General features: G+C 45.7%; 1 protein-coding gene across 3 annotated transcripts in view; it reads left to right on the top strand.

The window, feature by feature from the left end:
• Positions 1–24,120, top strand: part of F8 (coagulation factor VIII) — a 114,237-nt gene that overhangs the window by 29,814 nt on the left and 60,303 nt on the right. For 2 of the 3 annotated variants that reach the window (XM_074208206.1, XM_074208205.1), the window contains exons 4-9: positions 2,871–3,083; positions 4,394–4,462; positions 6,484–6,600; positions 10,796–11,017; positions 14,108–14,366; positions 14,811–14,967. In XM_074208206.1, coding sequence (XP_074064307.1) covers positions 2,871–3,083; positions 4,394–4,462; positions 6,484–6,600; positions 10,796–11,017; positions 14,108–14,366; positions 14,811–14,967 — 1,037 coding nt within the window. The remainder of the gene's footprint in view (positions 1–2,870; positions 3,084–4,393; positions 4,463–6,483; positions 6,601–10,795; positions 11,018–14,107; positions 14,367–14,810; positions 14,968–24,120) is intronic. The other variant, XM_074208207.1, reaches the window with a different exon arrangement.

Here is a 24,120-nt window from a genome sequence, read left to right as displayed (position 1 = left end):
AAATAATTCTTTAAAAACTAGAATCAGATAAATGGAAGTTGATGACTTTATGTGATATCAAGAAACTCTCATTTCCATCCTGCCAGACTTTCTCCTCCCTTGAGTGTTCAATGCCTCCTTGCTTTGCATCTCTTAGTAGAGGCCCTCACCTTCTATTTTACTGAGAAAAGCAAAGTAAACCGGTGAGTCCCCTCACCCTTCCTTCTTCATCTCTAAACCCCAATACATCTTCACCCATTTTTTATTTATTCCGACTTTCACCTGTGCCCTCTTTCCTCCTCTGGGAGCTTGCCCCATTAGTAATTCTCTTTGTTATCCTCAACCTCTCCCTTTCTTACAGCTTTCCCCATTACTTCTCATATAGATGCTCAGTATTTCTCTATCCTACAAAAAGACCCTTGCATGACCCAGTCATTTCCTTGACTTCTATATCTGTCTTCATTTCACTGCCCAACTCTGACAGAATCTTCACCCTTACTCACTTCTCAGTCCCATAAATCCTGGCTTCTGACTGTACTAGCTACTCTTTAAGGTCATCAGTGGTCTCCTGACTAGATGCTTAATCCTTTTCTCTGTTCTCATCTGCTTTGAAATCTCTAATGATTTTCGAGATATCCTTGACCCTTAGCTCCCCTCTTCTTCCACCCCTGCCCTAACAGTGGTTCTCCTCCAAGGCTCTCTCTTGAGCCTCTCTTCCTTTCTCTGCTCTTCTCCCCTTTCTTTCCCTTCCCTTCTCTCTCTCTCTCCCTCCTCATTAATTCAAGTAATATATTCAGCCCTACTCTTTCCACATATCCACTTTAGTATCCCATGGATTTCAAACTCAACACATCCAAAGTAGATATATATATATATATATATATATATATATATGATTAGTGCCTCTCACTAATTAGTTTACTGATTTCTGATCAGGGAACCCCATCTTTCCAGTCACCCAAGTTTGCAATCTTAGAGTTAGCCTGGGTGCCTCACTCTCCTCCTTCCCATCTTATAGATTCAGTTCTGTTGATTCTACCTTTATGATACCCCTGATCTTCATCCCCATTCTCTCCATTTCTGGTCCTTGTCTTAATTTAAGCCTCTCCTTTTTCCCCCTTCTTTAATGCATTCAGTTGCCAAAATAATCTAAGACTCAGGGCTGATAAAGGGCCTCTTCTGCTCAAGGACCCCATTATCTCCAAAATAAGACACAGACTTTGTAGCCTGGCATTTTCGACTTTTTTCATGTCACTAACCTCATGTGCTCCATGTTCCAACCCAATTAGACAATTAGGTGTTCTTTTAGATGGACATCTTGTTTTTTCCCTTCTGTAGACCATCCTGCTACCCTGCCTCCCCTCTCCAGGCCTGAGCCTCCCTTTACCCCTCATCTATACTGCTTCAAATTCTTCTCCTCATGGAGAAGAAGCTTCCAGGGCCAACTCCTTACCAGAGACCTGGGTTGGGAAATGAATTCCCCAAAGGCACAGAGTGTGTGAGGGTGAAAGGACTCATTCTCAATTTGTATTTCCTTAAATCATTTGTCTGCTAGCTAGCTCATCACTCAGCACATATACATATATATCCATATCTGTATCTATTAATTTGATCCACACAACAACCATGTAGGTGCTATTGTCATTCTCATTTTATAGAGGAAACCAAGGCAAAGAGAGGTTAACTGACTTGTCTGAGGCAGGATTTGAACTCAGATCTTCCCGACTCCAAAAATGTAGATCTCAAGACTTGGCTCCAACTATCCTTTCCTCTTCATTATACTTGTCAGAAGATGTTAAGTTCAATTTTCCCACCATGCCCTCGAATCAGAATGCAAAGTCCTTGAGGGTAGGAACTTTGGTGATAAATGAGAAGAATCAGATAGGTCTAAAATGGTGAGGACGAAGGAAGCATGGTGAAGCTCACCAGGCCCTCTAGTGTATAAGAAAACAGATATGAGGAGGAGGGGAGAGAAGGGGCTGCATGGCAGGAGAGGGAGGACAGTAAAAAAAAGGGGATTTTAGTTGGGACTTCAAAGAAGCCAGTTAGGTAGGCAGAGGGAAGGAGGTGTGAGGGCCAGCCAGAGAGAATGCATGGAGCTGAGAGCTGGAGGCCTAGTTTGTGGAACAGCCTAGAATGGAACAGGAGAAGGGAAGGGACTCCAGGTGGGACGGAGAGGAGAAAAGGCAGATCCATGGCAAGCAAGTAGAGAAGTAGAGGCTGAACAGCAGGAGAGGGAGGACAGACAGACATCATAAAAGGATTGAATGAAGGAGAAGGAAAAGAGAAGGGGAGCCAGGGTTTAGCAAAGAGCAACTGGTGGAGCAGAGTAGAGGGAGGGAGGGGGGAGTCAAGGTACAAGAGAATTAGGGGGGAGGGGATGATCTGTAGGAGGGGAAGAGGGAGAGGTCAGGAGCTGTAGGTAATGGAGGAGGGAAGGGTTCCCAGGGCAAGAGAGGGACAGGTGAAGTGGGTGAGGAGCAGCAACTTGAGGAGAAAAGGGGCTGAGCTGCCAAAGAGGGAACTGAGGAAGTTTGAGAAAGGGAAAAGAGAAGGAGAAGGAGGAGAGCAGGAAACAAGGACGGGTCTGTGGCAGCAAAGGGAGAGAGAAGATAGAAATGGGGTGCAGGATAGAGAAGGGCAGGGCTGCTGAGCCTTGTTTGCCCTGGCTAGGCTCAGCCGATGGCCCCATGGCCCCATAGCCAGCAAAGGAAGGGGAGATAGGGCTGCTATGGCTGCTGGTGTTTGTTTTCCCCTGAAGCAGGCCTTGGTTCGAAGTCATCACTGTCACCTTCTTTCCCCACTTCCCAAGTTTCCCATCATTGCAAGGATGGCTGCATTGGGCCTGGCTGAATCTCACCATTCCTCTATTCTTCTGCTTCTGGCTTTAGGGGCCAGGTACAATGACCAAACCAATTCTGTGGAGAAGCAAGATGACAAAGTTGCGCCGGGTGCCAGCTACACGTATGTCTGGCAAGTCCTAAAAGAGAACAGCCCCATGGACCATGACCCACCCTGTCTCACCTATTCTTATCTCTCTCATGTTGACACTGTGAAGGACCTGAACACAGGTTTGATTGGGGCTCTGCTGGTCTGTAAGGAAGGTAAGTGGAAAGGAGAGAAGGACTCTATTCCCTGGGTTTATTCCTATGGCAATGAGCAGGAGCAGATTGAGAACTGAAGCAGGAGGATAGAAGGATGCACTCCATTACCTACCCTGCCAAGTGCTGCCCATTATTCCATAGCTATGTTTGGGTTAACGTGTTGTCTTGGGCTGAGCAGAAACATCTATATCTTGATCTGCCCATGATCCCCTTTCTTTTCTTTTTTCCCCCCCAAAAGTTCATCTATTTTATTTTTTTTTAACATTCATCCGTCTAGGGGCAGCTAGGTGGTGCAATGGATAGAGTACCAGCCCTGAGTTCAAATCCAACCTCAGACACTTCATAATTACCTAGCTGTGTGACCTTGGGCAAGACACTTAACCCCATTGCCTTAAATTTTTTTTAAAAAAGAAAAAACATTCATCCACATGCATATGTATATTTTTAAATTATAAAATTTCCTTCCACCCATCCTCCCTTCTCACCCCACCTCCCCTCAGTGGCAAACAGTCGAGTTAACATTGTACATATATATTTTTGATAAATATGTTTACAAATTAGTCATTTTCGGTTTGAGGAATTAGGATTAAGGAAAAGAGATACATAAGAGGTCATTTTTAGAAAGCGTTCATCAGATTCGGAAGGGGTGTCTTTTTGTTTTTCTTCCTCTGGATGGGTATCACATTTTTCATAGCTGGTCTAATATGGTTGTCCCTGGGGTGGCTAGATGGTGCAGTGGATAATATGGTTGTCCTAGCTCTCTGAACTGCTTCCATCAAGGTGGATCATCTCCCAATGTTGTTGATGTACACTGTTCTCTTGGTTCTGCTCCCTTCACTCATCATCACATCCTGTAACTCGTTCCATGTTTCTCTAGAGTTCAACCATTTATAGAACAAAAATATTGCATTGTATTTATGTACCATCACTTGTTCAGCCATTCCCCAATGGATGGGCATCCCCTCAATTTCCAATACTTTGCCACTATAGAAGGAGTTGCTAAGATTTTGAGACTTTTTCCCATTTTTTATGATTTCTTCTAGATGTAGGTCTAGAATTGGAATTGCTGGGGTCACAGGTATGATCAGTTTTATTGCTCTTTGGGCGTCATTCCATATTGGTCTCTAACCAACTTGCCCTGTCTGGGTTATATGTAAAGTAACAAGAAATGAATGATTGTCTTCACTGTGGCTACTTCAGTCCCCACCCCTTCCCTGGAAGACCAGGGTGCATCAGGAAGCATCCTGGCTACATTGTCCTTTGATGGGAGCCATTTTTTTGCCCCATTGAAGCTCCCTTGTCTCTTTTAGGAAGTCTGGAAAGAAATGGGACGCCGCACTTGCAAGAGTTCGTGCTGCTTTTTGCTGTTTTTGACGAAGGTGAGCTGATGGCTCTTTGATGGTTGTTGATGCCTTCCTCCACCTGAGGATATTATTCAAGACTTTCCATTGGAAGTCCCTAAAGTAACAACTGGGGCAGAGAATTCATTAGAGAACGGTATTACAGCTGGAGGTCCTGGAATTGAGCCTGAGCCCAGAAGCCTTGAGCTGTAGGCTCTTCAGAGCCAGCAAGCCCAACCCTGGGCTGACTCCAAATCCCATCCTCTGCTAGGACAGCTCCAGTGCTGACCTTGGGATCTTCTCTTAAGGACCCTTTTGATTTGTGAACAATTAGAAACTTAAAAAATCAAAAAGCTATGTTAGCCAGGAATCTGTTGTCCCTTTATTTTAGCCTGGGGTCCAGAGGTCCAAATGCCCTTCTCAGACATCAACACCTCCTTAGCCAGCTGTCTACAATTTTTTTCTCTTCAGTAGCCCTTGGATGATGTGGACAGAGTGATCCCAAAGTCTTCAGTGGAAGGCCCCTCCTGGCCATTGACTATTGAGGTCACCTCAAATGGGGAGCAGACATGTGATCTGTCTTGCGAGGTTCTCTCTTGGCTCTTAGTCTCGGGTCCCAGGAAGACAACAGGCCTCTCTGTCATCCCTAGTGGATGGACACATTGCTACTTCTGCACCTTGGTCTGCTTCTTCCTTGTCCTAAATGAGCTCTTCCCCAATGGCTTCCTCTTCAGAGTGCCCAGCTTCTTCTTTGGGAAGGGCCTCCCATGGGCTTTTGAGTTCCAAATGGCCGGTTCTTCTCTTTTTTCCTCTTTCTGCTTTCCCTTTGTGACAAGGGTCAGGTTTCCTCTCCCCCAACTCCAATCTTCTTCTGCTCCCATTGCCTTCAGAATACATCACTGTGCCCCCAAGTCTGGAGTATGGAAAGGCATCCCCAATTCAAATCGAGTGGGGTCATCAAGCAGTTAAAAAGACAAGAACTAGTTCTAAGGGACTTAAGAAAGTACTTAGAGGTGGGGAGGAATTGCGGGGGGGCATCTCCATCCATACCCATCCTCACTGACACAGCCACCCATCCTCCTTGGTGATGGTTTCCTCACTAGGAGTTCCCAACTCCAAGTTCCCAGTCCCAGCCTATTCTTCTAGCACAATGCTCCAGATACCAAATGAACTGCCCCACCCCACCCCCACCCCACAATATCATCCAGACCCATGACACCAGGGCCCAAGTTCAACTTTAAGCTTCATAGGAGGTGAATGAGCCCACAAAGGCTTCTTTCCTTCTGTGGTTTGGGCTGAGGGCCCGCCAAGAGCCAGTCCTCTGGAGATCCTCCATCGTTTTGTTTCAGCTGCTTTCAGTCTGTCTACACTTCCATTTCTTTTCCATTCTTTCCAATCATCACCCCTCTAGGACTCATGCCACACCTTCCTTCCTGTTCACAAACCCCTGATTCACTCTGCTTTCTTTCTTTGATACTTGCTTTACTGACTCCCTATCACTCTAGAAAGTAAATGATAGGCTCAGAACTGAAAAGGTGCTCAGAGGGAACTGAATCCAAAGAGCTCTACAACATCCCCAACAGATGCTTGAATACTTCCAATGACAGGAAACTCACTACTTCATCCCCCTTTAGTTCAGCTCTCATTGGACTGCTTTAGGAGGAGGAAGGTTCCACCTCCTTGGAGCACTTTCAGGGAAGACTGGGTAGGCACTTTTGTGGATGTCCCAGAGAAGTACAGCTGACTGGATTGGATGCCCTCCTCTGGGAGGTCCCTTCTATTTGGGGGTGTATCTAATAGGCTCTCCTACCTCCTTCAGGGAAGAGAAGCCTGTCAGCTAATTGACATCCCAGGAAAGCCTGCAAAGGCTCCAGCCTGGGTTGGGGGGAGGACTAGGGTTTCTTCCCTCTGATTCCAAATGAATGGTTTTTTCCTTTTGAGGAGCACTTTTGAATTGGGTCCCCAAGGTTTGGGATTGGTGGAAGGAACAATGGTGGTTCTGAGAGAGGGGAACAAGCCAACCTAGTGAGTATCGTCTTTTCTACCCTCTCTATGTGCAGAGAAAAGTTGGTATTCAGAACCAGATGGGCCCAAGACGGGGGCTCCGGTGGACCAGTCCAACCAGTTATACCCTAAAGTGCACACCATCAATGGCTATGTGAACGGGTCTTTGCCAGGTAGGTCAACAACCTTCCCCTGAGCCCTGTGAGGCTATTCCAGGTCAAATCGATTTTCGTATTTGATGCTCAGCACCGAAGGCTGAACTTGCCAACCTCCAGAAGCTTCTGTTCTGGTAGTGGCTATGAATGGGACCAAAGAAGTATAGATACCTAATCAGAGGAGAAAGAGAGCACTAGCATGACTCCATGGAAGAGGCAGTTGGCACGAGAATGAATTCTTTTTTGCACTGCATTTTTATTTAATTTATTTTTTCAGTGGCATACAAACATCCCCCCCCCAATTGTTTCTTCAAGGGTTTTTTTCTTTTTGTTTTTGAAAGGTAAGTGACTTGCCCAAGGTCATACAGTTAGGTCATTCTTAAGTGTCTGAGGCTAGATTTGAACACAGGTCCTCCTGACTCCAGGGCCAGTGCTCTATCCACTGTGCCACTTATCTGCCCCTTTCTTCAAGTTTTGAGTTCCCAATAAATTCTCTCCCTCCTTCCCTCCCTTCCCTTGCCCCTCCTTGAGAAGACAAGAGATCCGACTGAGATGTTACATGGGCCATCATGCAAAACATTGCCACATTGCCACATTGACAAAGAAAACCCAGGCCCAAATCCCCCAAATCCTGAAGTACCCCCAATTTGCTTCCATCTGCACTGGGAGTTCATCAGTTCTTTCTCTAGAGCTGGATAGATGGGCAATGATTCTGGAAGAAAGCTCAGCCTTGTGAGAGGCAGAGGTGAGGAAAGAGTCTCTTCCTGGCATGGTGGCACCAACCAGAGATGGGCAATGGGCTACTGAGCCCGGGGACCTTGGAAAAGGGGAAATGGCTGGTGAGATGGCCTAAAGCTGGCTTGGGAGGGGAGCTCTTGGAGTTGGGAAAGAACAAGGCCAGAAATGGAGTGCTTCCTGGAGATCTGGATGGGGCCTGCAGCCTTGAAGAAGGCAGGGAGGCCTATCCAGTTAGGAAGGAGGGCTTGAGCTAGGGTGGTGGCTACCAGACCCAAGAGAAGGACTTGGATATGAGAAATGGAGTGAAGGTAGAAGCCACCAGACTTGTCAACTGATTGGATAAAAGGGAGAGGGTAGACTCCAAAGATGTTTGAGGATGTCTGAGGTGAGCATGGGAGGCCGAAACGATGCTGCTGCTGCTCCTGCCGCTACTGCCCTCCACAGAAATGGGGAAGGACTTTGCAAGTTGGAGATCAGAGAAGCCTCGAGTTAGATCAAGAAATGACTTAGCCAAATGGTCCAGGCCCAGTTCCTCACTTTATAAATATCTGGGGAACATGCTCTTGTAGATGTGGGCCCTCAGCAAATGGATCTGGGGAAAAAAGACAGAGAGATGGAGACAGAGAAGACAAAGACAGAGACAGAGACAGAGACAGAGACAGACAGAGACAGGAGACTAAGTGTAAGAGGGAGGAGAGAATTAAAGCTGAAGAGAAGAGAGCAAGGCCCACAAGGTGGGCTCAGATGAATGGTTGAGGAGGGGTTGAGCAGAGCCAGCTTTGGTTTTGAATGGCTCTTTTCATTCTCCCCCTTTCTCCATCCACATGCATGTGCACATTTTTAAGTGCCCTCATCCCCTCCCCGTTGGTGGTGCACAGACCTGTGAATATTGCCATGCACATTTGTGTTCAAGCAGAAGCAGATTTTGAGGATGCTGGCTGGCAAAAGGAGGGGGGAATGGGGGATAACAGGGAGGGTGGGTGGCCAGGTGGGGGGGGGATTTGATGAAAGGCAAAAGAGAAAGAGCAGGTGAGGGCTGGCCCTGCCCAGAGGCAGCGCCCTCAAAGCGGGGGGTGGGGGGTGGTCAGGAGAGAACTCTCTAGTTCGTGCCAGGAGGCCACTGGGCCAGAGCTTTTCCAGGGCATCCTCACTTCGTTGCCACCTTGGTCTCTCCTGCCAGCCTTGGGCCTTGTGGCAGAGGCTGTAACCCACGTGAGTGTGTTTTGGTACAAGCAAGCTGCCCAGGAAGGGGTAACCCTGCTGAGGGGAGCCAGACTGCCCACCCTTGGCCATAGCCCAATGGAGAGAGGCCTCGATCCAGAGTCAAATCTCATCTCATATACATACTTCATTTTGTCCTCTGTAAAATGAGATCGTAATAACCCTTTGCTCTTATACTATTCTGTGGTAAATAGGGGGCAGCTAGGTGGTTTGATGGGCAGAGTACCAGCCTTGGAGTCAGGAAACCCTGAGTTCAAATCCAACCCCAGACATATGCTAGCTGTGTGACCCTGGACAAGTCATGTGACCCTATTTACCTTAACCACTCTGGTATCTTTGCCAAGAAAAGGGGCAGCATTGGCATGCTATGACCCATGGAAGAGTTGAACATAGGGAAACAACACCAAGAAACCAAATGGTTCTGGCTTGGCAGTCTTAAATGAGCCAGGGTCAGGTCCTCAGGGAAATGGCAGTATAAATTCTTGTGGACCCTGGTCCACTGGGGATGCTAAAACCTATCCACTGAGAGGGGAGTTTCTAGTTTTGAGGCCAGCTCAGCCCATCCCCAATCCTGGCTCCCAGGGGGTCTTGTGAACAGGGCCCAAGCTGCTGCTGCCCAAAGCAGAGCTGGCTCCTGCTCTCCCCTCCCCCACTGAGGACCTGAGCCTGGCTTCTCTTTGGACTGGGGATGCTTTACTTCCCGAATTGCTCATTTATGGCCTGTTCCGATGGGGTCAGGTACATCTGGGACTTGGAATACTCACCAGAAATGACCCCAACTGGTAGAGGAAAACAGGCAAAAGGGCAATCTGAGGCAGAGGGTGTGAGGACAGGTGAGAGGATAGGAAGGAGGGCAGTCCTCATGGGGAAGAAAATGGGGAGGGGAGAGGCCAAAACTATCAGTCCCCTCTACATGGCTTCTAGGTGGACCCAGTGGAGGGACCAGTGATTGGGGCATAAGAGTGTGGGGGTCTCCTTTTCAGATGGTTTCTCTGTCTTCCCTGGGCCATCTTGGGGTTCGTTGGTTTATAGATAAATCCTTTTAAAGGTGTGAGGAAAATTTCTTAGCAAACACATCCACATCATCAGAAAGGACCTTTCTCCAATGGCTTGACCTTTCAATGGGGGTGGGACAGGCCTAAGGAAGAGAGTCAGGAATTCAGTAGTTTAATAATTGTTAAATTTTGTTTGGACATGTAACTGAGAATAATAAAAAATTAATTTTAAAATAAAAAAGTACCCATGTCTGAAATGATCAGCATCATGTTGGCTGAGGTTTCCACATCATAGGCCCTGCCAGGATGCTTTGATGGCCTCCCCAGAGTCAGCACAAAGGACCAGGAAATGATTTCTGGTTAATATATGATAGAAATTGTAAATGATGTGCCTTTGATCATTGAGACACTTGGGGCATGACCTCAGTGTTCCCCTTTGCAATATTACTTTATGAAAGGGCAACTAGGCGATGCGATGGATAGAGTGCTGGCCTTGAGCCAGAAGGATAGGGACCCAAATCCAGTCTCAGATACTTGCCACTTCCTAGCTGTGCGACCTCAGGCAAGCCACTTCTCCAGATGGATGCAGATGACCCTGGAGGAGAAAGGGAGGCTAGGGACTTAGCACAGCCCCCCCCCCCAATTCAGTTCACATGCTTGCCATGGCATCACCTCTTTGATATCATGGTTTTCTTCAAGAACGACAGACAAAATATCATCATTACTACCTGATGTTGCCCCCCCCCCCCACTGGCTGTATATAAACTTACTCTACTGACTAGAAGGGGGAGGGGGCAGGTGAACCAGGTCAAGTCACTGTTTGAACTCACCCCCCTCAACTGAGTTTCTGAAAGTGGGAACCATGTCTAGGCTTCTTTCAGGACAGGTCCTCAACAAACTACCCTGAGGATATCTGACCTGGGCTTAGAAGCTAACAGGATGAGAACACACGGCCCAGGCCGAACTGGATGGAAAGGGGGAATGAAAAGAAGGGGGAGAGAGGGAGAAGGACAGAAGAAGGAAAGGGGCAAGAAAGGAAAGAAGAAGGGAGAGGAGGAGGAAAGAGGAAAAGGAAAACAGGGAGAAGGAGGGGGAGGAAAGGGAAAGAGATAAGGAATGGCAAAGGAGGAGGACACATATACTGCCATTTGTCCATGTCATCTTGGTTCAATTGAGGTAAAGACTATTGGACCTTTGGCTTTGGAACCCTGGCACAGAGGAGGGATTTCTAAAATGTTCCTTGACTGATTCCTCTGCAGATCTGTTCGTGTGTCAAAGGAAGTTGGTCCATTGGCATGTGATTGGCATGGGCACCGCCCCTGAAGTCCACTCAATTTTTCTGGAAAGCCATACCTTCCTAGTGAGAAACCACCGTCTCACATCCCTGGAGATCTCTCCAGCCACCTTCCTCACGGCTCAGATGCTGCCCATGGACACTGGCCACTTCCTGATGTTTTGCCAGATCTCATCTCACCAACATGGTACCATCTTAAGGGCCCCTGAGGAGATTGGCAAACAGAATTGTTAGAACCTACACAGACAAGAGGAGAGTCCCCTGGAATGTGTAGGGGGTGGGGGATAGGGACGGGGAGGGGGAGGGGGAGGGGGATCCCTAGATCCTCCCAGTGGGAAGAGGCCATAGTTCCTTCTTGTTTTTTTTTGGGGGGGGGGTTAAAGTTTTTTGCAGGGCAAATGGGGTTAGGTGACTTGCCCAAGGTCACACAGCTAGGTAATTATTAAGTGTCTGAGGCCAGATTTGAACTCAGGTCCTCCTGACTCCAGGACTGGTGCTCTATCCACTGCACCACCTTGCTGCCCCCATAGTCCTTTCTTAACTCAACCCAACCTGTAGTACAACAGCTTGACCAGTGCTCATCCAGTTTCTAACTGTGAAGAATGGCCCAGTTCTCAAGGAAGCCCATTCCTCATTTGGGCAACTTGTAGTGTTAGCCCATGGCTTCCTTTTGCCAAACCTAAGGCTGTCTCTTCATGCCTTCCATTTTTGCTCTTGGTTCTGTCCTCTGGGGCCCAAAAGGACAAATCTGGTCCCTCTTCTCCATGGCAGAACTTCACATGCTTAAAGGCAGTTTCTGGGCAGCTAAGTGGCACTAGAGTGGATAGAGCACCCACCCTGGAGTCAGGAGGACCTGAGTTCAAATCTGGCCTCACCTAGCTGTGTGACCTTGAGCAAGGCCCTTAATCCCATTGTCTTGCAAAAACAAAAAACACAACAAAAAACCAAGGCAACTCCTATGTGCCCCTGAGTTTCTCAGTCTAAATCTGACCAGTTCCTTCAATTGATACTCCTATTCCATGGATTTGAGACCTTTTTCCATCTTGCTGTCCTCCTTTGAACCTTCTCCAGTTTATCAAGGCATTCTTAAAATGTGATACCTAGAAGGACATCTAGGTAGCACAGTGGTTAGAACACTGCCCCTGGAGTCAGGAGGACCTGAGTTCAAATCCGGCCTCAGACATATAAGCACTACCTAGCTGTGTGACCTTGGGCAAGTCACTTAATCCCATTGCCTTGCAAAAAAACAACAAAAAAATTGTGGTATCTAGAACTGAACACAAACTTCCAAGTGAGATCAGGCAAGGCCAAAATCCTAGCAGTTGGGCCTTTCCGAAGGAAGTCCAAGATCCCGTGCAAACCACTAGCTTTTCCACACTGCTGACCGTTGAGAGAATTCCCAAGCTATGGGGGATATCATTTTCTATATGACTCTCCAGAGCCTGGCTGACCTGAACTTTTCCTCTCATTGTTCATCCCCCAAAGCCCCAATGCTTTTCTAATGAGACAGGAGCATGACTGAGGAGGTGTCAGGTCCCCTGCAACTCATTCCCATCTGTGATAAACTGAACTAAGGTTGGGCTAGGAGTGCCCAGCTCAGTTCCTGAGGAGTCGCTTTCTTTCTCTCAGCCCAGTTTTGAACCATGTTGCACCAGTAAAAGACAAGTCAGTTATCAATAAGAAAAGTTCCTAATTGGTGAGCAAGTAGAAATGGACAGGATCTACCTTAAAGATCTTGTACCAGATTTTTAGTTTTTAATTTTTCCTCTGTCTTTTTTTCAAATTGTATTTATTTAAGGCAGTGGGGTGAAGTGACTTGCTCATGGCCACACAGCTAGGTAATTATTAAGTGTCTGAGACTGGATTTGAACTCAGGTCCTCCTGACTCCAGAGCCAGTGCTCTATCCACTGTGGCACTTAGCTTCCCCCTATCTTTCCTTCTCTTTTCCGGTAAAGCAATGGGGTTTAATGACTTGCCCAAGGTGACACAGCTAGGCAATTGTGAAGTGTCTCAGGTTGGATTTGAACTCAGGTACTCCAGACTCTAGGATTGGTGTTCTATCCACTGTGCCATGTAGCTGCCCCTATCCTCTCTTCTTTTCATAGTCTCTTGGAGTCTCCCTCAAAAATAAGAAAGCGATGGGACATACACTGAGGTAGTTACTGTTGAAATAAGGGCCAGAGTCCAATGGCTACATTTCAAAGGTGCTAACTTACTATGGGCGGCTGGGCCTGGAGACTTCGCTTCCTGTGTTCCATTCAAACCTTAGACACTTTGTAGCTGTGATACCCTGTTGGCCTCAGTTTCCTCCTCAGTAAAATGAACTGGAGGAGGAAATGACCAACTCTTCACTCCAGTAGTTTTGCCCAAAAAATTCAAATAAGGTCCCAGAGAGTCCAGGGCCCCTGAAATGCATGAACCACAAATGTACTTTTACTAGCACATCTGGAGACTCTTCCTTGAATATAATGGTCAATGGTGCCACCTTCTGATCTAAATGTGATATTGCAGCCCCAGCCATTAGACACTTTGCATAACTAAGCCGAAAAGGGGGGGGGGGCAATCAAGGGAAATAATTCCTTTTTAATAATAATTCTCTTTATCCATGGTGTGTGGTGGGAAGGTAGAGAAATAAAGATGGGGGAAACAGGGTGGTGCCAAGGTCAAAGTCACTTGACTGTGCTCCCCTTTGGGGTCAAAGCAAAGGAAAAGACTCCATGGGAGCCCGTGTTAGAATGACTGACTCTGCTCAGCTGGAAGTTATTGCACTAGATGGTTTGGGGTAAAAACTACTGAGCAATTGAATGAAGCAAGGCCTTTTCCTATCCAGTGAGCCACACAATGGTAGGGATGAGCTTTCTTTTTATGAGCTTGATAGGAAGGAAATAGCATTTCTCTCATAGTGTGAAGAACTCTAGGTAGGCCACCCCCACCCCATGGGCCTCTCCCAGCTCAGTTAAGAATCCCCTTTAAGAACCCCAGTAGATTGAAGAAGGGAAGGGAGAAGTCACTCAGACCTCCCTAATCTGGGAGGTGGGAACTGCAAGACTTCAGGAGGGAGAGCTGAACCAGGGATACTCAGCCCTGGGATGGAGGAGCACTGAGATTCGAGCCTTCAGGGAGGCAGGAGCCATGAAAGACCAAGCCAAGGAATTGGAATTTGCTCTGGGGAGCTCGGCTAGAAGTCAGGGTGGTTTTTTATTGGGGGGGGGGTACTGTCCTCACCTAGGTTGGGCTCTCATGGCTTCTGCTAATGGAGACTTGTCATATACCTAGATGGCATGGAAGCCTATATCCATGTGAAAAGTTGTACTCCTGAGGAGCCCCAGGTCAAGATGGAAAAAGTTCCAGAAGGTGACTATGATGATTATGATGAGGATACTGAGGTGTTTCTGTTGGCCGATGCCAATGATTCTACCTTCCTCCAAGCACGGTCAGTGGCCAAGAAATACCCCAAAGCATGGTTTCATTACATTGCCGTACAAGAGGCAGACTGGGACTATGCACCTGCAACCCTCTCTGGCCCCTCAGCAAGGTGAGTCAGCCAGGCAGGCCCCAGGCAGGTTACAACTGGCCTCTCCCACTGCCAACTTACCCCTCTGAGTCTGGTCCTCTTCTGAGCCAACTTTCTTGGTCCGCATAACCTCAGAAAAAGAGACCCTTGGTTGGGTGGAGCTTGTGACAGCTGAGGAATCATTTCATCTATTTGGAGAATAGGCTCAGTTTCCTCTTCTGTTAGATGGGAACCATAATGTCTGTAGGAACTACCTTCTAGTACTGCCAAAGGGCACCAATGGGAGGAGATCTGCAGCAAGTGCTGTCAGCTAGTGCAGTGGCCAGCCCTACTTCCCATGATTCTGGGGTCTCCACAGAAGCTCACCTTGCTCAGAACTTTGGAACTGGAATGCAATTTTTTCTCCTTCCCTTAGGACTTCAGATGAAAGCTTCATGCCAACCTTTCATCTTTCTTTCTTTGCAGAGGCTCTAAAAGATATCCTCAGTGGTTGGGCCAGAAGTATAAGAAAGCCCGCTACATGGCCTACACAGATGAAACCTTCCAGACGCCTAAGCCCGGGCAACATGAATCAGGCATTTTGGGACCTTTGCTTTATGGAGAAGTTGGGGACATGCTCTTGGTAAGAGGGGGAGGGAAGCCTGGAAACCTAAAGCAATCTGCCAATTGCTGCTTGGATGACTTTGGACAAGTCACTTCTCTTGCTCTTTTCACACCTTGAATATGAAAGGGTTGAACTGGTTGGTGCCTGAGCCCTCTTTCAGTTCTAAATCTAGACTCCTTTGATTTTAAGACAGGGCCAAGAATTGGTCCTGGTGATACTCTCCTGGGGAGAACTTCATGTTGACCTAAAAAAGTCATCTGTGTTTTTTGCTTATGAATAATTCAGATGATCCCAAAGTCATCTTCTTGGATGCTCTTCCAGCTACCATTTCTCTTTCTTTCTTTCTTTCTTTCTTTCTTTCTTTCTTTCTTTCTTTCTTTCTTTCTTTCTTTCTTTCTTTCTTTCTTTCTTTCTTTCTTTCTTCCTTTCTTCCTTTCTTCCTTTCTTCCTTTCTTCCTTTCTTCCTTTCTTACTATTTCACTCTTTTCTACATGAGAATTGTGGTGGTTGTGGGCTATTTAGTGTAAGGAAGGACTGGGAGACATATCCTCCCTGGACAAATCACCAAGCCCCTCTTTGAGGGGGATGAGTTGTGAAGAAGGTGCCAGCTTGCATTGGGGGAGAGCAATGGACTCAATGGACAGCTCCTTAGAGAGATGCCCAGAAGGTCTGTCTCTCTCCAGTTCTCTACCGAATACTTGGTCATAATCTGTACTAATGTCTAGAAACACAGAGATCAGAGATGAGATTGTTACAGCAGCAGAAGCACTGGGCTTTGGATCTGAAACCTTGGCTGCAGATTCCAGTTTTGCTCACTGATACCTCAGGTCATCTGACCTCCTTGGGCCTCAGTTTCCCTTTAATAAAATGAGGAGATTGCGCCAGATGACCTCTTGAAATCTATGATTGGAAGACAGTGGTGCTTGTAATATTCTCTCCAGGAAGGGTAGCAGCCATGAGAAGCAGTCATGAGGGCTGTTTCCATTAGGCAATCAGAAAGAAAGAACATGGGGAAAAGTAGAACTTTAGAGGATGAGGTGGGCACCCTGGGCTTGGGAGCAGAACCACGTGGCCTAGTAGGGTCGGCCTTTTGGACAGAGTGGCCAAGGGGTCATAGAGCAGCAGTAGCAGCATTGTAAGATGGCAGATCTCTTTGGCCCCGATTATGCCAAGTGTAGGGAGGCATACCCTCTGAGAGAATACTGAGATACCAAAGAAAGAGGGACTCATACCAGATTGGTTATGACTAGGTTTTATTAGGACTAATTGGGATTAATTGGGGACTAATTGGGGATTAATAACTTATAAGAGATCAGTCATCTGCGGGGATATCAGGCCAAAGTAATGAATCCCATACCAACCCAGGCCAGGTAGTGTATAGAAACAGGACAAAAAAGGCACAAGACCAGGATGGCTCAGAGTCATGTGCAAGGGTTCCCATGGGATAGTGGGAGCTTCTTTTGCTATCTACATTAATTCAAGGTAGTTTACATTCATCTTTGGAGTCACCCTGAACATCAACCTTAACACCTTGGCACAGTCATCTTAGCTCTGCCCTAGACTTAACTCATGGTGCTCTTAATGAACTCTAATGAGCTTTCTTTTTTTAATTTAATTTAATTTTATTTTAAGGCAATGGAGTTAAGTGATTTGCCCAAGGTCACACAGCTAGGTAATTATGAAGTGTCTGAGGCTGGATTTGAACTCAGGTCCTCCTGACTCAGGATCAGTGCTCTATCCACTGTGCCACCTAGCTGCCCCTCTCTAATAAGCTTTCAATCCTCAACGACTTAATCACCATTCACTAAATACCAAGGATATTAAGAAAGGTAAAAGTCAATCTTTGTCCTCAAGGAACTTCCAGTCTAATCAGGAAGACAACACACAAACATCTATTTACAAACAAAATATAGACAAGTCGGTTTGGAAATTATCAGCAGAAGGAAGATGGTGAAAAACTTCTTGAAGAAGGTGGGATTTTAGCAAGTGCCTGAAGGAAGCTGGGGAAGCCAGGAGGTGAAGATGAAGGAGGACCAACAGCCAAAGAAAAGACCTCGAGTTGGAAGACAGGTCTCCTAGGAAAAACACTGAGTAAGCTGCTATCCTTGGATCTCAAAGAATACAGAGAGTGGGATGGGGTGTCAGAAAACTGATGGAAGTAGGAAGGGTCAGATTATGGAAGACTTTAAAAGTCAAATAGAGGATTTTCTACTTGATCCTTGATGTTAGAGGGAGGCACTAGAATTCATTGAATGGAGAGGTGACATGATTAGACCTATGCTTACAGAATATCACTTTGGTGACCATAATCCCACCTTGGAAGTTTCCATGATCATTTACATATTTCCCCCAAAGAAATGGGGTTAAGTGACTTGCCCAAGGTCATACCACTAGGTCATTATGAAATGTCTGAGGATGGATTTGAACTCAGACCCTCTGACTCCAGGGCTAGTCCTTGATCTTCTAATTTGCTTATAGTATTGTTTTTTATGTCTATGCCCTGTAACCATTTGGATCTTATCTTGTAAAGGGTGTGAGGTGTTGGTCTAATCTAAGTTTCTTCCATACTCACTTCCAATTATCCCAGCCGTTTTTATCAAAGAGGGAGTTTTTATCCCAATGGCCGGACTCTTTGGGTTTATCAAACAGCAGATTACTATAATCATCTCCTGCTTTTACACCTAGTCTATTCCACTGGTCCACCACTATTTCTTAGCCAATACCAAGCAGTTTTGATGACTGATGGTATATAATTTTAGATCAGGTAGGGCTAAGCCACCTTCTTTTGCACTTTTTTTCATTAAGCTCCTGGCAATTCTTGACTTTTTATTTCTCCATATGAATTTACTTACAATTTTTTCTAACTCATTAAACTAATTTTTTGGAATTTTGATTGGTAGGGCACTAAACAGGTAGTTTAGTTTTGGTAGAATTGTCATTTTTATTACATTAGCTCTACCTATCCATGAGCAGTTGATATTTGCTCAGTTATTTAAATCTGATTTAATTTGTGTGAGAAGTGTTTTATAATTGTTTTCAAAAAGATTCTGAGTCTGTCTTGGCAAATAAACTCCCAAGTATTTTATATTGTCTGAGGTTACTTTGAATGGGATTTCTCTTTCTAGCTCTTCCTGCTGTATCTTGCTAGACATATATGGAAAAGTTGAGGATTTATGAGGGTTTATTTTATAACCTGCAACTTTGCTAAAATTGCTAATTGTTTCCAGTAGTTTTTTGGATGATTTCTTGGGATAGAGACAAGAATTCTAAGAGGTAACAAGATCAGACAATAAGCTATCTGTTTTTTTTTCTAAATTAAAGGGAATAGTCCTTGAACTTTGTTCAAACTCCACGGCTCTTTCTCTGGATACAGATGGCACTCTCCTTTGCAGACAGCCCAAAATTGCTCCCGATTGTTGCACTGATGGAATGAGCGAGTCCTTCAAGGTTGATCATCACCCCCATGTTGCTGTTAGGATGTACAGTGTTTAAAGGAAGGTTTTTTTAAGACGGGGAGAGACATTGTTATGTTAGTAAACAGGGAAGAGCCTAGAGAAAAACTGAAGAGCACAGAGGGGACAATCTGCTGTCTGAGAATGGTAGGGTTGGAGGTCATGGAGAGACAAAGAAGATAGAATGGGATCAAGGGTTCCTATAAAGGAGTTTGCCATTCCACCTCTTCAGGTGAGATAGAATGAAGGAGGAGAAAGAGGGGGAAGTCATCTGAGTGAAGGAAAATGAAGAGGAAGATGGGAGAAGGAGTTCTCTTTTTTTCTTTTCTTTTTTTTTTTTTGGCTTTTGCAAAGTGACTTGCCCAAGGTCCCACAGCTAGGTTATTATAAAGTATCCAAGGTCCTCCTGACTCCAGGACTGGTGCTCTATCCACTGTAGCGCTGCCTAGCTGCCTCGAGAAGAAGGAGTTCTTAGCATTTTGGGGGAGAAAGGAATGAGACAAGGGCCTCAGCTAAGAGACTGGGGTTTGGGGAGTCCAAAGAAGTCTTGAAGAGGGATGAAAAGGTTTGAAATAACCACTGAGGCCAGGAATTAAAGAAGGATAAGATAGCTTTGCTTTGGTGAGAGTCTGGGTGTGATTGTATGAGATAAATTTTAATAGGTCTAGGCAACCCAAACTTGTGATTTTCTCCAGTCTGAGACAGTAGCACATGAATAGGACTGAAGATAGCAGAGGACTGGAGTAATCCAAGACTTGACGAGGCACAGTAAGTGACAGGATAAGAGGGCCAAGGCCTTGAATGTAGGATATAGTGCAGGGTGGAGTTGGTTCCCCAATGGATTGAGATGGGTAAAGGGCAGTGTGTGGGCAGAGCAGGAGCAGTAGTAGGCTGGGAAAGAGTTGAGGAGAAAGACAGGATTGGCTCTCCCAAAGAGAGGTAGAATGCCCAGCCAAAGGAAGTGGAGCCCTAGTGACTTATGGTAAACATGTGGCCATCTCTGGACATAGATGAGGTGGAGATGGGGTGGAGGAGGATGGTGTTTCATGAGAAGGGAGGAGGCTGAAGAACTGGGAGCTTAAAAACCAAAGCTAATTTGTGGCCCAAGAAGAAGGACTCCTGAAGAACAAAAGGGAAGGGGTGGGTAAATGTGAGGTGGAGCATTTGGGCAGGTAGGGTTGGCAGGCAGTGGGGCATAGAGAATGATAGCTAAGGGGTGCAGATTTCTGAGATGAGGGGCAAGCCTGGGAAACCAGGAGGAGTTGGTAAGGAGGGATATAGAGGCCCAGGCCTAGAAGGTACCTAGGTTGCTTGGATTCTGGAGTTGAGCATCTTGTGATAGGTGCCAGTGTCACTGAATTGTAGAGGATGGGGAGGTGCCAGAGACCTGGAAAAGGAGGAAGGGGCCAAAGGAGGAAGGGCTTTAAGAGTCAAACAGGGATTTTGGTTTGATCATGGAGGCCAGATGGAGCTATTGGAATTTATTGAGTACAGGAGGTTAGATGGTGAGACCCACACTTTGGTATGTGCATGAAGGATGGACTGGGGAGAGACTTGAGGCAGGCCAACTCAGCAGCAGCTCCTGCACCAGTCTAGGTGGGAGGTGGTAGGGCCTGCTCTGGAGGGGTGGCAGTGTCAGAGAAGGCCGAATAATTAGGAGACATTGGGAAGGTAGGGAACAGGCCTTGCCACAGAGAGGTCTGGGGTAGGACCTGGGAGAGGTGTCTGGTTCTGGAATTGTTGGGGCCATTTGGGGGAAGGTATTTTTTGTCCATTTTTGCAAGGCATTGGAATTAAGTGGCTTGCCCAAGGTCACACAACTAAGTAAGTATTAAGTGTCTGAGGCCATATTTGAACTCAGGTGCTCCTGACTCCAGGGCCAGTGCTCTGTTTACTGCACCACCTAGCAGCCCCGTGTATATAAATTTTTAACAACCACTAGTGCAGGTGAAAGATTGTAATCTGGGTTCTAAGTACAAACCCAGAAGAAAAGATTTTTAAAAATTTTAGATTTTTTGAAATCTCATTATTTTGAGAGAAAGAGAAAGAGAGAGAGAGAGAGAGAGAGAGAGAGAGAGAGAGAGAGAGAGACTGAGAGACAGAGACAGAGAGACTGAGAGACAGACAGAGACAGAGAGACAGAGAAAGAAGAGATAAGGGAGCAGGAGGGGTAGCTCCCCCCTCATGTCATTGTGAAAACCAATTCAAAGGATTTTTTGGCCAAGGGCTCAGTACTGAAGGACCATTTCACTACAGAGTTGGATTTGGCCAACAGAACAATAGACTTCAGTCTGGGGCCATGCTTGCAGAAGCATTTTCCTACAAATCTCTCTCTCTCTGTCTCTCTCAGGTCCTGCCCTTCTAGGGAGGGCCCTCCTTTCCACCTGCTCAAAGGGGAACAATTAAAGTTATTCTCTGAAGTAATTCAAAGAAGCCAAAGACAATCCTTGCCATCGAGGAACTTACAGTTTAATGGGGGAAGACGACAGAGAAACATTTAAAAAAAACCCAAAAGGGGGCAACTAGGTGGCGCAGTGGATAAAGCACTGGCCCTGGAGTCAGGAGTACCTGGGTTCAAATCCGGTCTCAGACACTTAATAATTACCTAGCTGTGTTAACCCCCCCATTGCCTTGCAAAAAAAAAAAAAAAAAACTAAAAAAAAACCCCAAAACTGGAAGAGAAAGAGGAAGGAGCAGAACTAATGAAAGAATATGACCTGGTGGGCTGTCATAGGCACCCTTCTTCAATAGAAGATCTAGGGGGAGCTCTCTGAGATCCCCCTCTCATCCTATCCAGTCAGGGGGCAGGGGTATGGAGGAAGAAGGAGGTTCAGACTTGATGTGATCTTGTGGATGGATGAGTGTGGCCAGTTTTGACCCTCCAGCTCATCTCCCAAGGCCACACAGTGTCTTCCTCCCTATAGCCAGCCTCTAGAGCCAGGGCAAGAAACCCTTAGGAATCTATGGCCCTGGGTCCAATGGGGATGGGGTGTGTGTGTGTGTGTGTGTGTGTGTGTGTGTGTGTGTGTAGGAATACTCTTGGCTCCCCAGAGGTAACTCTTGAAGATGGTTTGTCTGGGGTCCCACAACAAGTATAAGTGGCTGAGATCTCAATTTAGCTGTTCCTGATCCCCCCCACAGTGGGTCCAACACTCCAGTCAATGTATCAGCTAACTAGCTGGCCATCTCTTGTGGGTAGATCATTACCCTAAGCACTTCCTGGTCTGGGGAAAGAGGGCACAAGCTCTTAGAGGAGTCACCACCCTGAGCTACTTCTGGGACTATGGGAGAGAGAAGAGTAGACTTTTGTTTTCTCAATCTTTCCTCAAGATGGAGCAGAGGAGCTGGGTCAAGCTCCCCAGTGATTCATTTGGTGGCTATGGGCAGGCAGGGAGGGACTATGTGTGACTAATGTGTGACTGATGAAGACCAAATTTAAGACTGAAGGGATGGATCTCAGAGATCACTGGGTCACCTCTTCTCATTTTACAAATGAATAAACTGAGGCCCAGAGAAAAGCCATGACATGCTCAAAGTCAGTCAATCCAAATGTGAACTCACAATCTAGGGTTCTTCCTTTTGCACCACTAGTCCAGGTGACCTAACTAAATTGGTCAAAAAGGAACCAATTGTTTCTACTAAAACATCTGGCAGAGCATTCTCCCAGATGAGGTAAAGCACATTTGGGCGAGGGTGAAGCAGAATGAGTTCTTGATTTGGGAGAAGAAAATCTTCAAGTCCTTGATTTACCAGTCATGTGACTGGAGACCCCAAACAACTCCAAGGGACTCCTGTTGAAAAATGTTCTCCCCCTCTAGAGAGAACTGATGAGCTCAGAGTGGAGACTGAAGCAGATTTTATCCACTTTATTTCTTTGCTCCCCGCCCCCCAGTGTGGCTAATGTAGACATCTGTTTTCTATGACTTCAGCTGTATAATGGGTATTTTATTTCTTGCCATCTCAATGGGTGGAGGAAAATTGGGAGGGAGAGAGAACTTGAAGATTAAAATCAAAACAAAAACAGTCATTACCCCCTCCCTACCTCCCCCCTCCCACAATACCATAAGGGATGCTTTGTAAATCCTAAAGTCCTCTGCAAATGTGATCTTATTAGGAACAAATATACTTGGGCTTCTTGGCTGTGACTGGGGGAGGATGATCTTTTTTTGGGGGGGAGGTATATGCATTATTATTTAATTTAAAAGGCTCTTTCTATACATTTTCTTTTTTTAAATTGTTTTTTTTAATTAAAGATACTATTTGAGTTTTACAATTTCCCCCCAATCTTACTTTCCTCCCCCCACCCCCCATGGAAAGCAATCTGTCAGTCTTTACTTTGTTTCCATGTTGAACATTGATCCAAATTGGGTGTGATGGGAGAGAAATCATATCCTTAAAGAAGAGACAAGAATTCTAAGAGGTAACAAGATCAGACAATAAGATATCTGTTTTTTTCCTAAATTAAAGGGAATAGTCCTTGAACTTTGTTCAAACTCCACAGCTCCTTGTCTGGATACAGATGGCACTCTCCTTTGCAGACAGCCCAAAATTGTTCCCGATTGTTGCACTGATGGAATGAGCAAGTCCTTCAAGGTTGATCATCACTCCCATGTTGCTGTTAGGGTGTACAGTGTTTTTCTGGTTCTGCTCATCTCACTCAGCATCAGTTCATGCAAATCCCTCCAGGCTTCCCTGAATTCCCATCCCTCCTGGTTTCTAATAGAACAATAGTGTTCCATGACACACACAGACCACAGTTTGCTAAGCCATTCCCCAATTGAAGGACATTTACTTGATTTCCAATTCTTTGCCACTACAAACAGGGGCTGCTATGAATATTTTTGTACAAGTGATGTTTTTACCCTTTTTCATCATCTCTTCAGGGTATAGACCCAGTAGTGGTATTGCTAGGTCAAAGGGTATGCACATTTTTGTTGCCCTTTGGGTGTAGTTCCAAATAGCTCTCCAGAAAGGTTGGATGAGTTCACAGCTCCAACAACAGTGTAGTAGTGTCCCAGATTTCCCACAACCCTTCCAACAATGATCATTATCCTTTCTGGTCATATTGGCCAATCTGAGAGGTGTGAGGTGGTACCTCAGAGAAGCTTTAATTTGCATTTCTCTAACGATTTAGAGCATGTTTTCATATGGCTACGGATTGCTTTAATCTCCTCATCTGTAAATTGCCTTTGCATATCCTTTGACCATTTGTCAATTGGGGAATGTTTTTTTTGTTTTAAAAATATGACTCAGTTCTCTGTATATTTTAGAAATGAGTCCTTTGTCAGAATCATTAGTTGTAAAGATTGTTTCCCAGTTTACTACATTTCTTTTGATCTTGGTTACAGTGGTTTTATCTGTGCAAAAGCTTTTTAATTTAATGTAATCGAAATCATCTAATTGGTTTTTGGTGATGTTCTCCAACTCTTCCTTAGTCATAAACTGCTCCCCTTTCCATAGATCTGACAGGGAAACTAGTCCTTGATCTTCTAATTTGCTTATAGTATTGTTTTTTATGTCTATGTCCTGTCACCATTTGGATCTTATCTTGGTAAAGGGTGTGAGGTGTTGGTCTAATCTAAATTTCTTCCATACTAACTTCCAATTATCCCAGCAATTTTTATCAAAGAGGGAGTTTTTATCCCAATGGCTGGACTCCTTGGGTTTATCAAAAGCAGATTACTATAATCATCTCCTGCTTTTACACCTAGTCTATTCC

The sequence above is a fragment of the Macrotis lagotis genome, chromosome X, assembly GCF_037893015.1.
Source record: "Macrotis lagotis isolate mMagLag1 chromosome X, bilby.v1.9.chrom.fasta, whole genome shotgun sequence".
NCBI lineage: Eukaryota > Metazoa > Chordata > Mammalia > Peramelemorphia > Peramelidae > Macrotis > Macrotis lagotis.
Note: the sequence above shows the minus strand (reverse complement) of the source record. Positions and strands in the feature narration are given on the sequence as shown.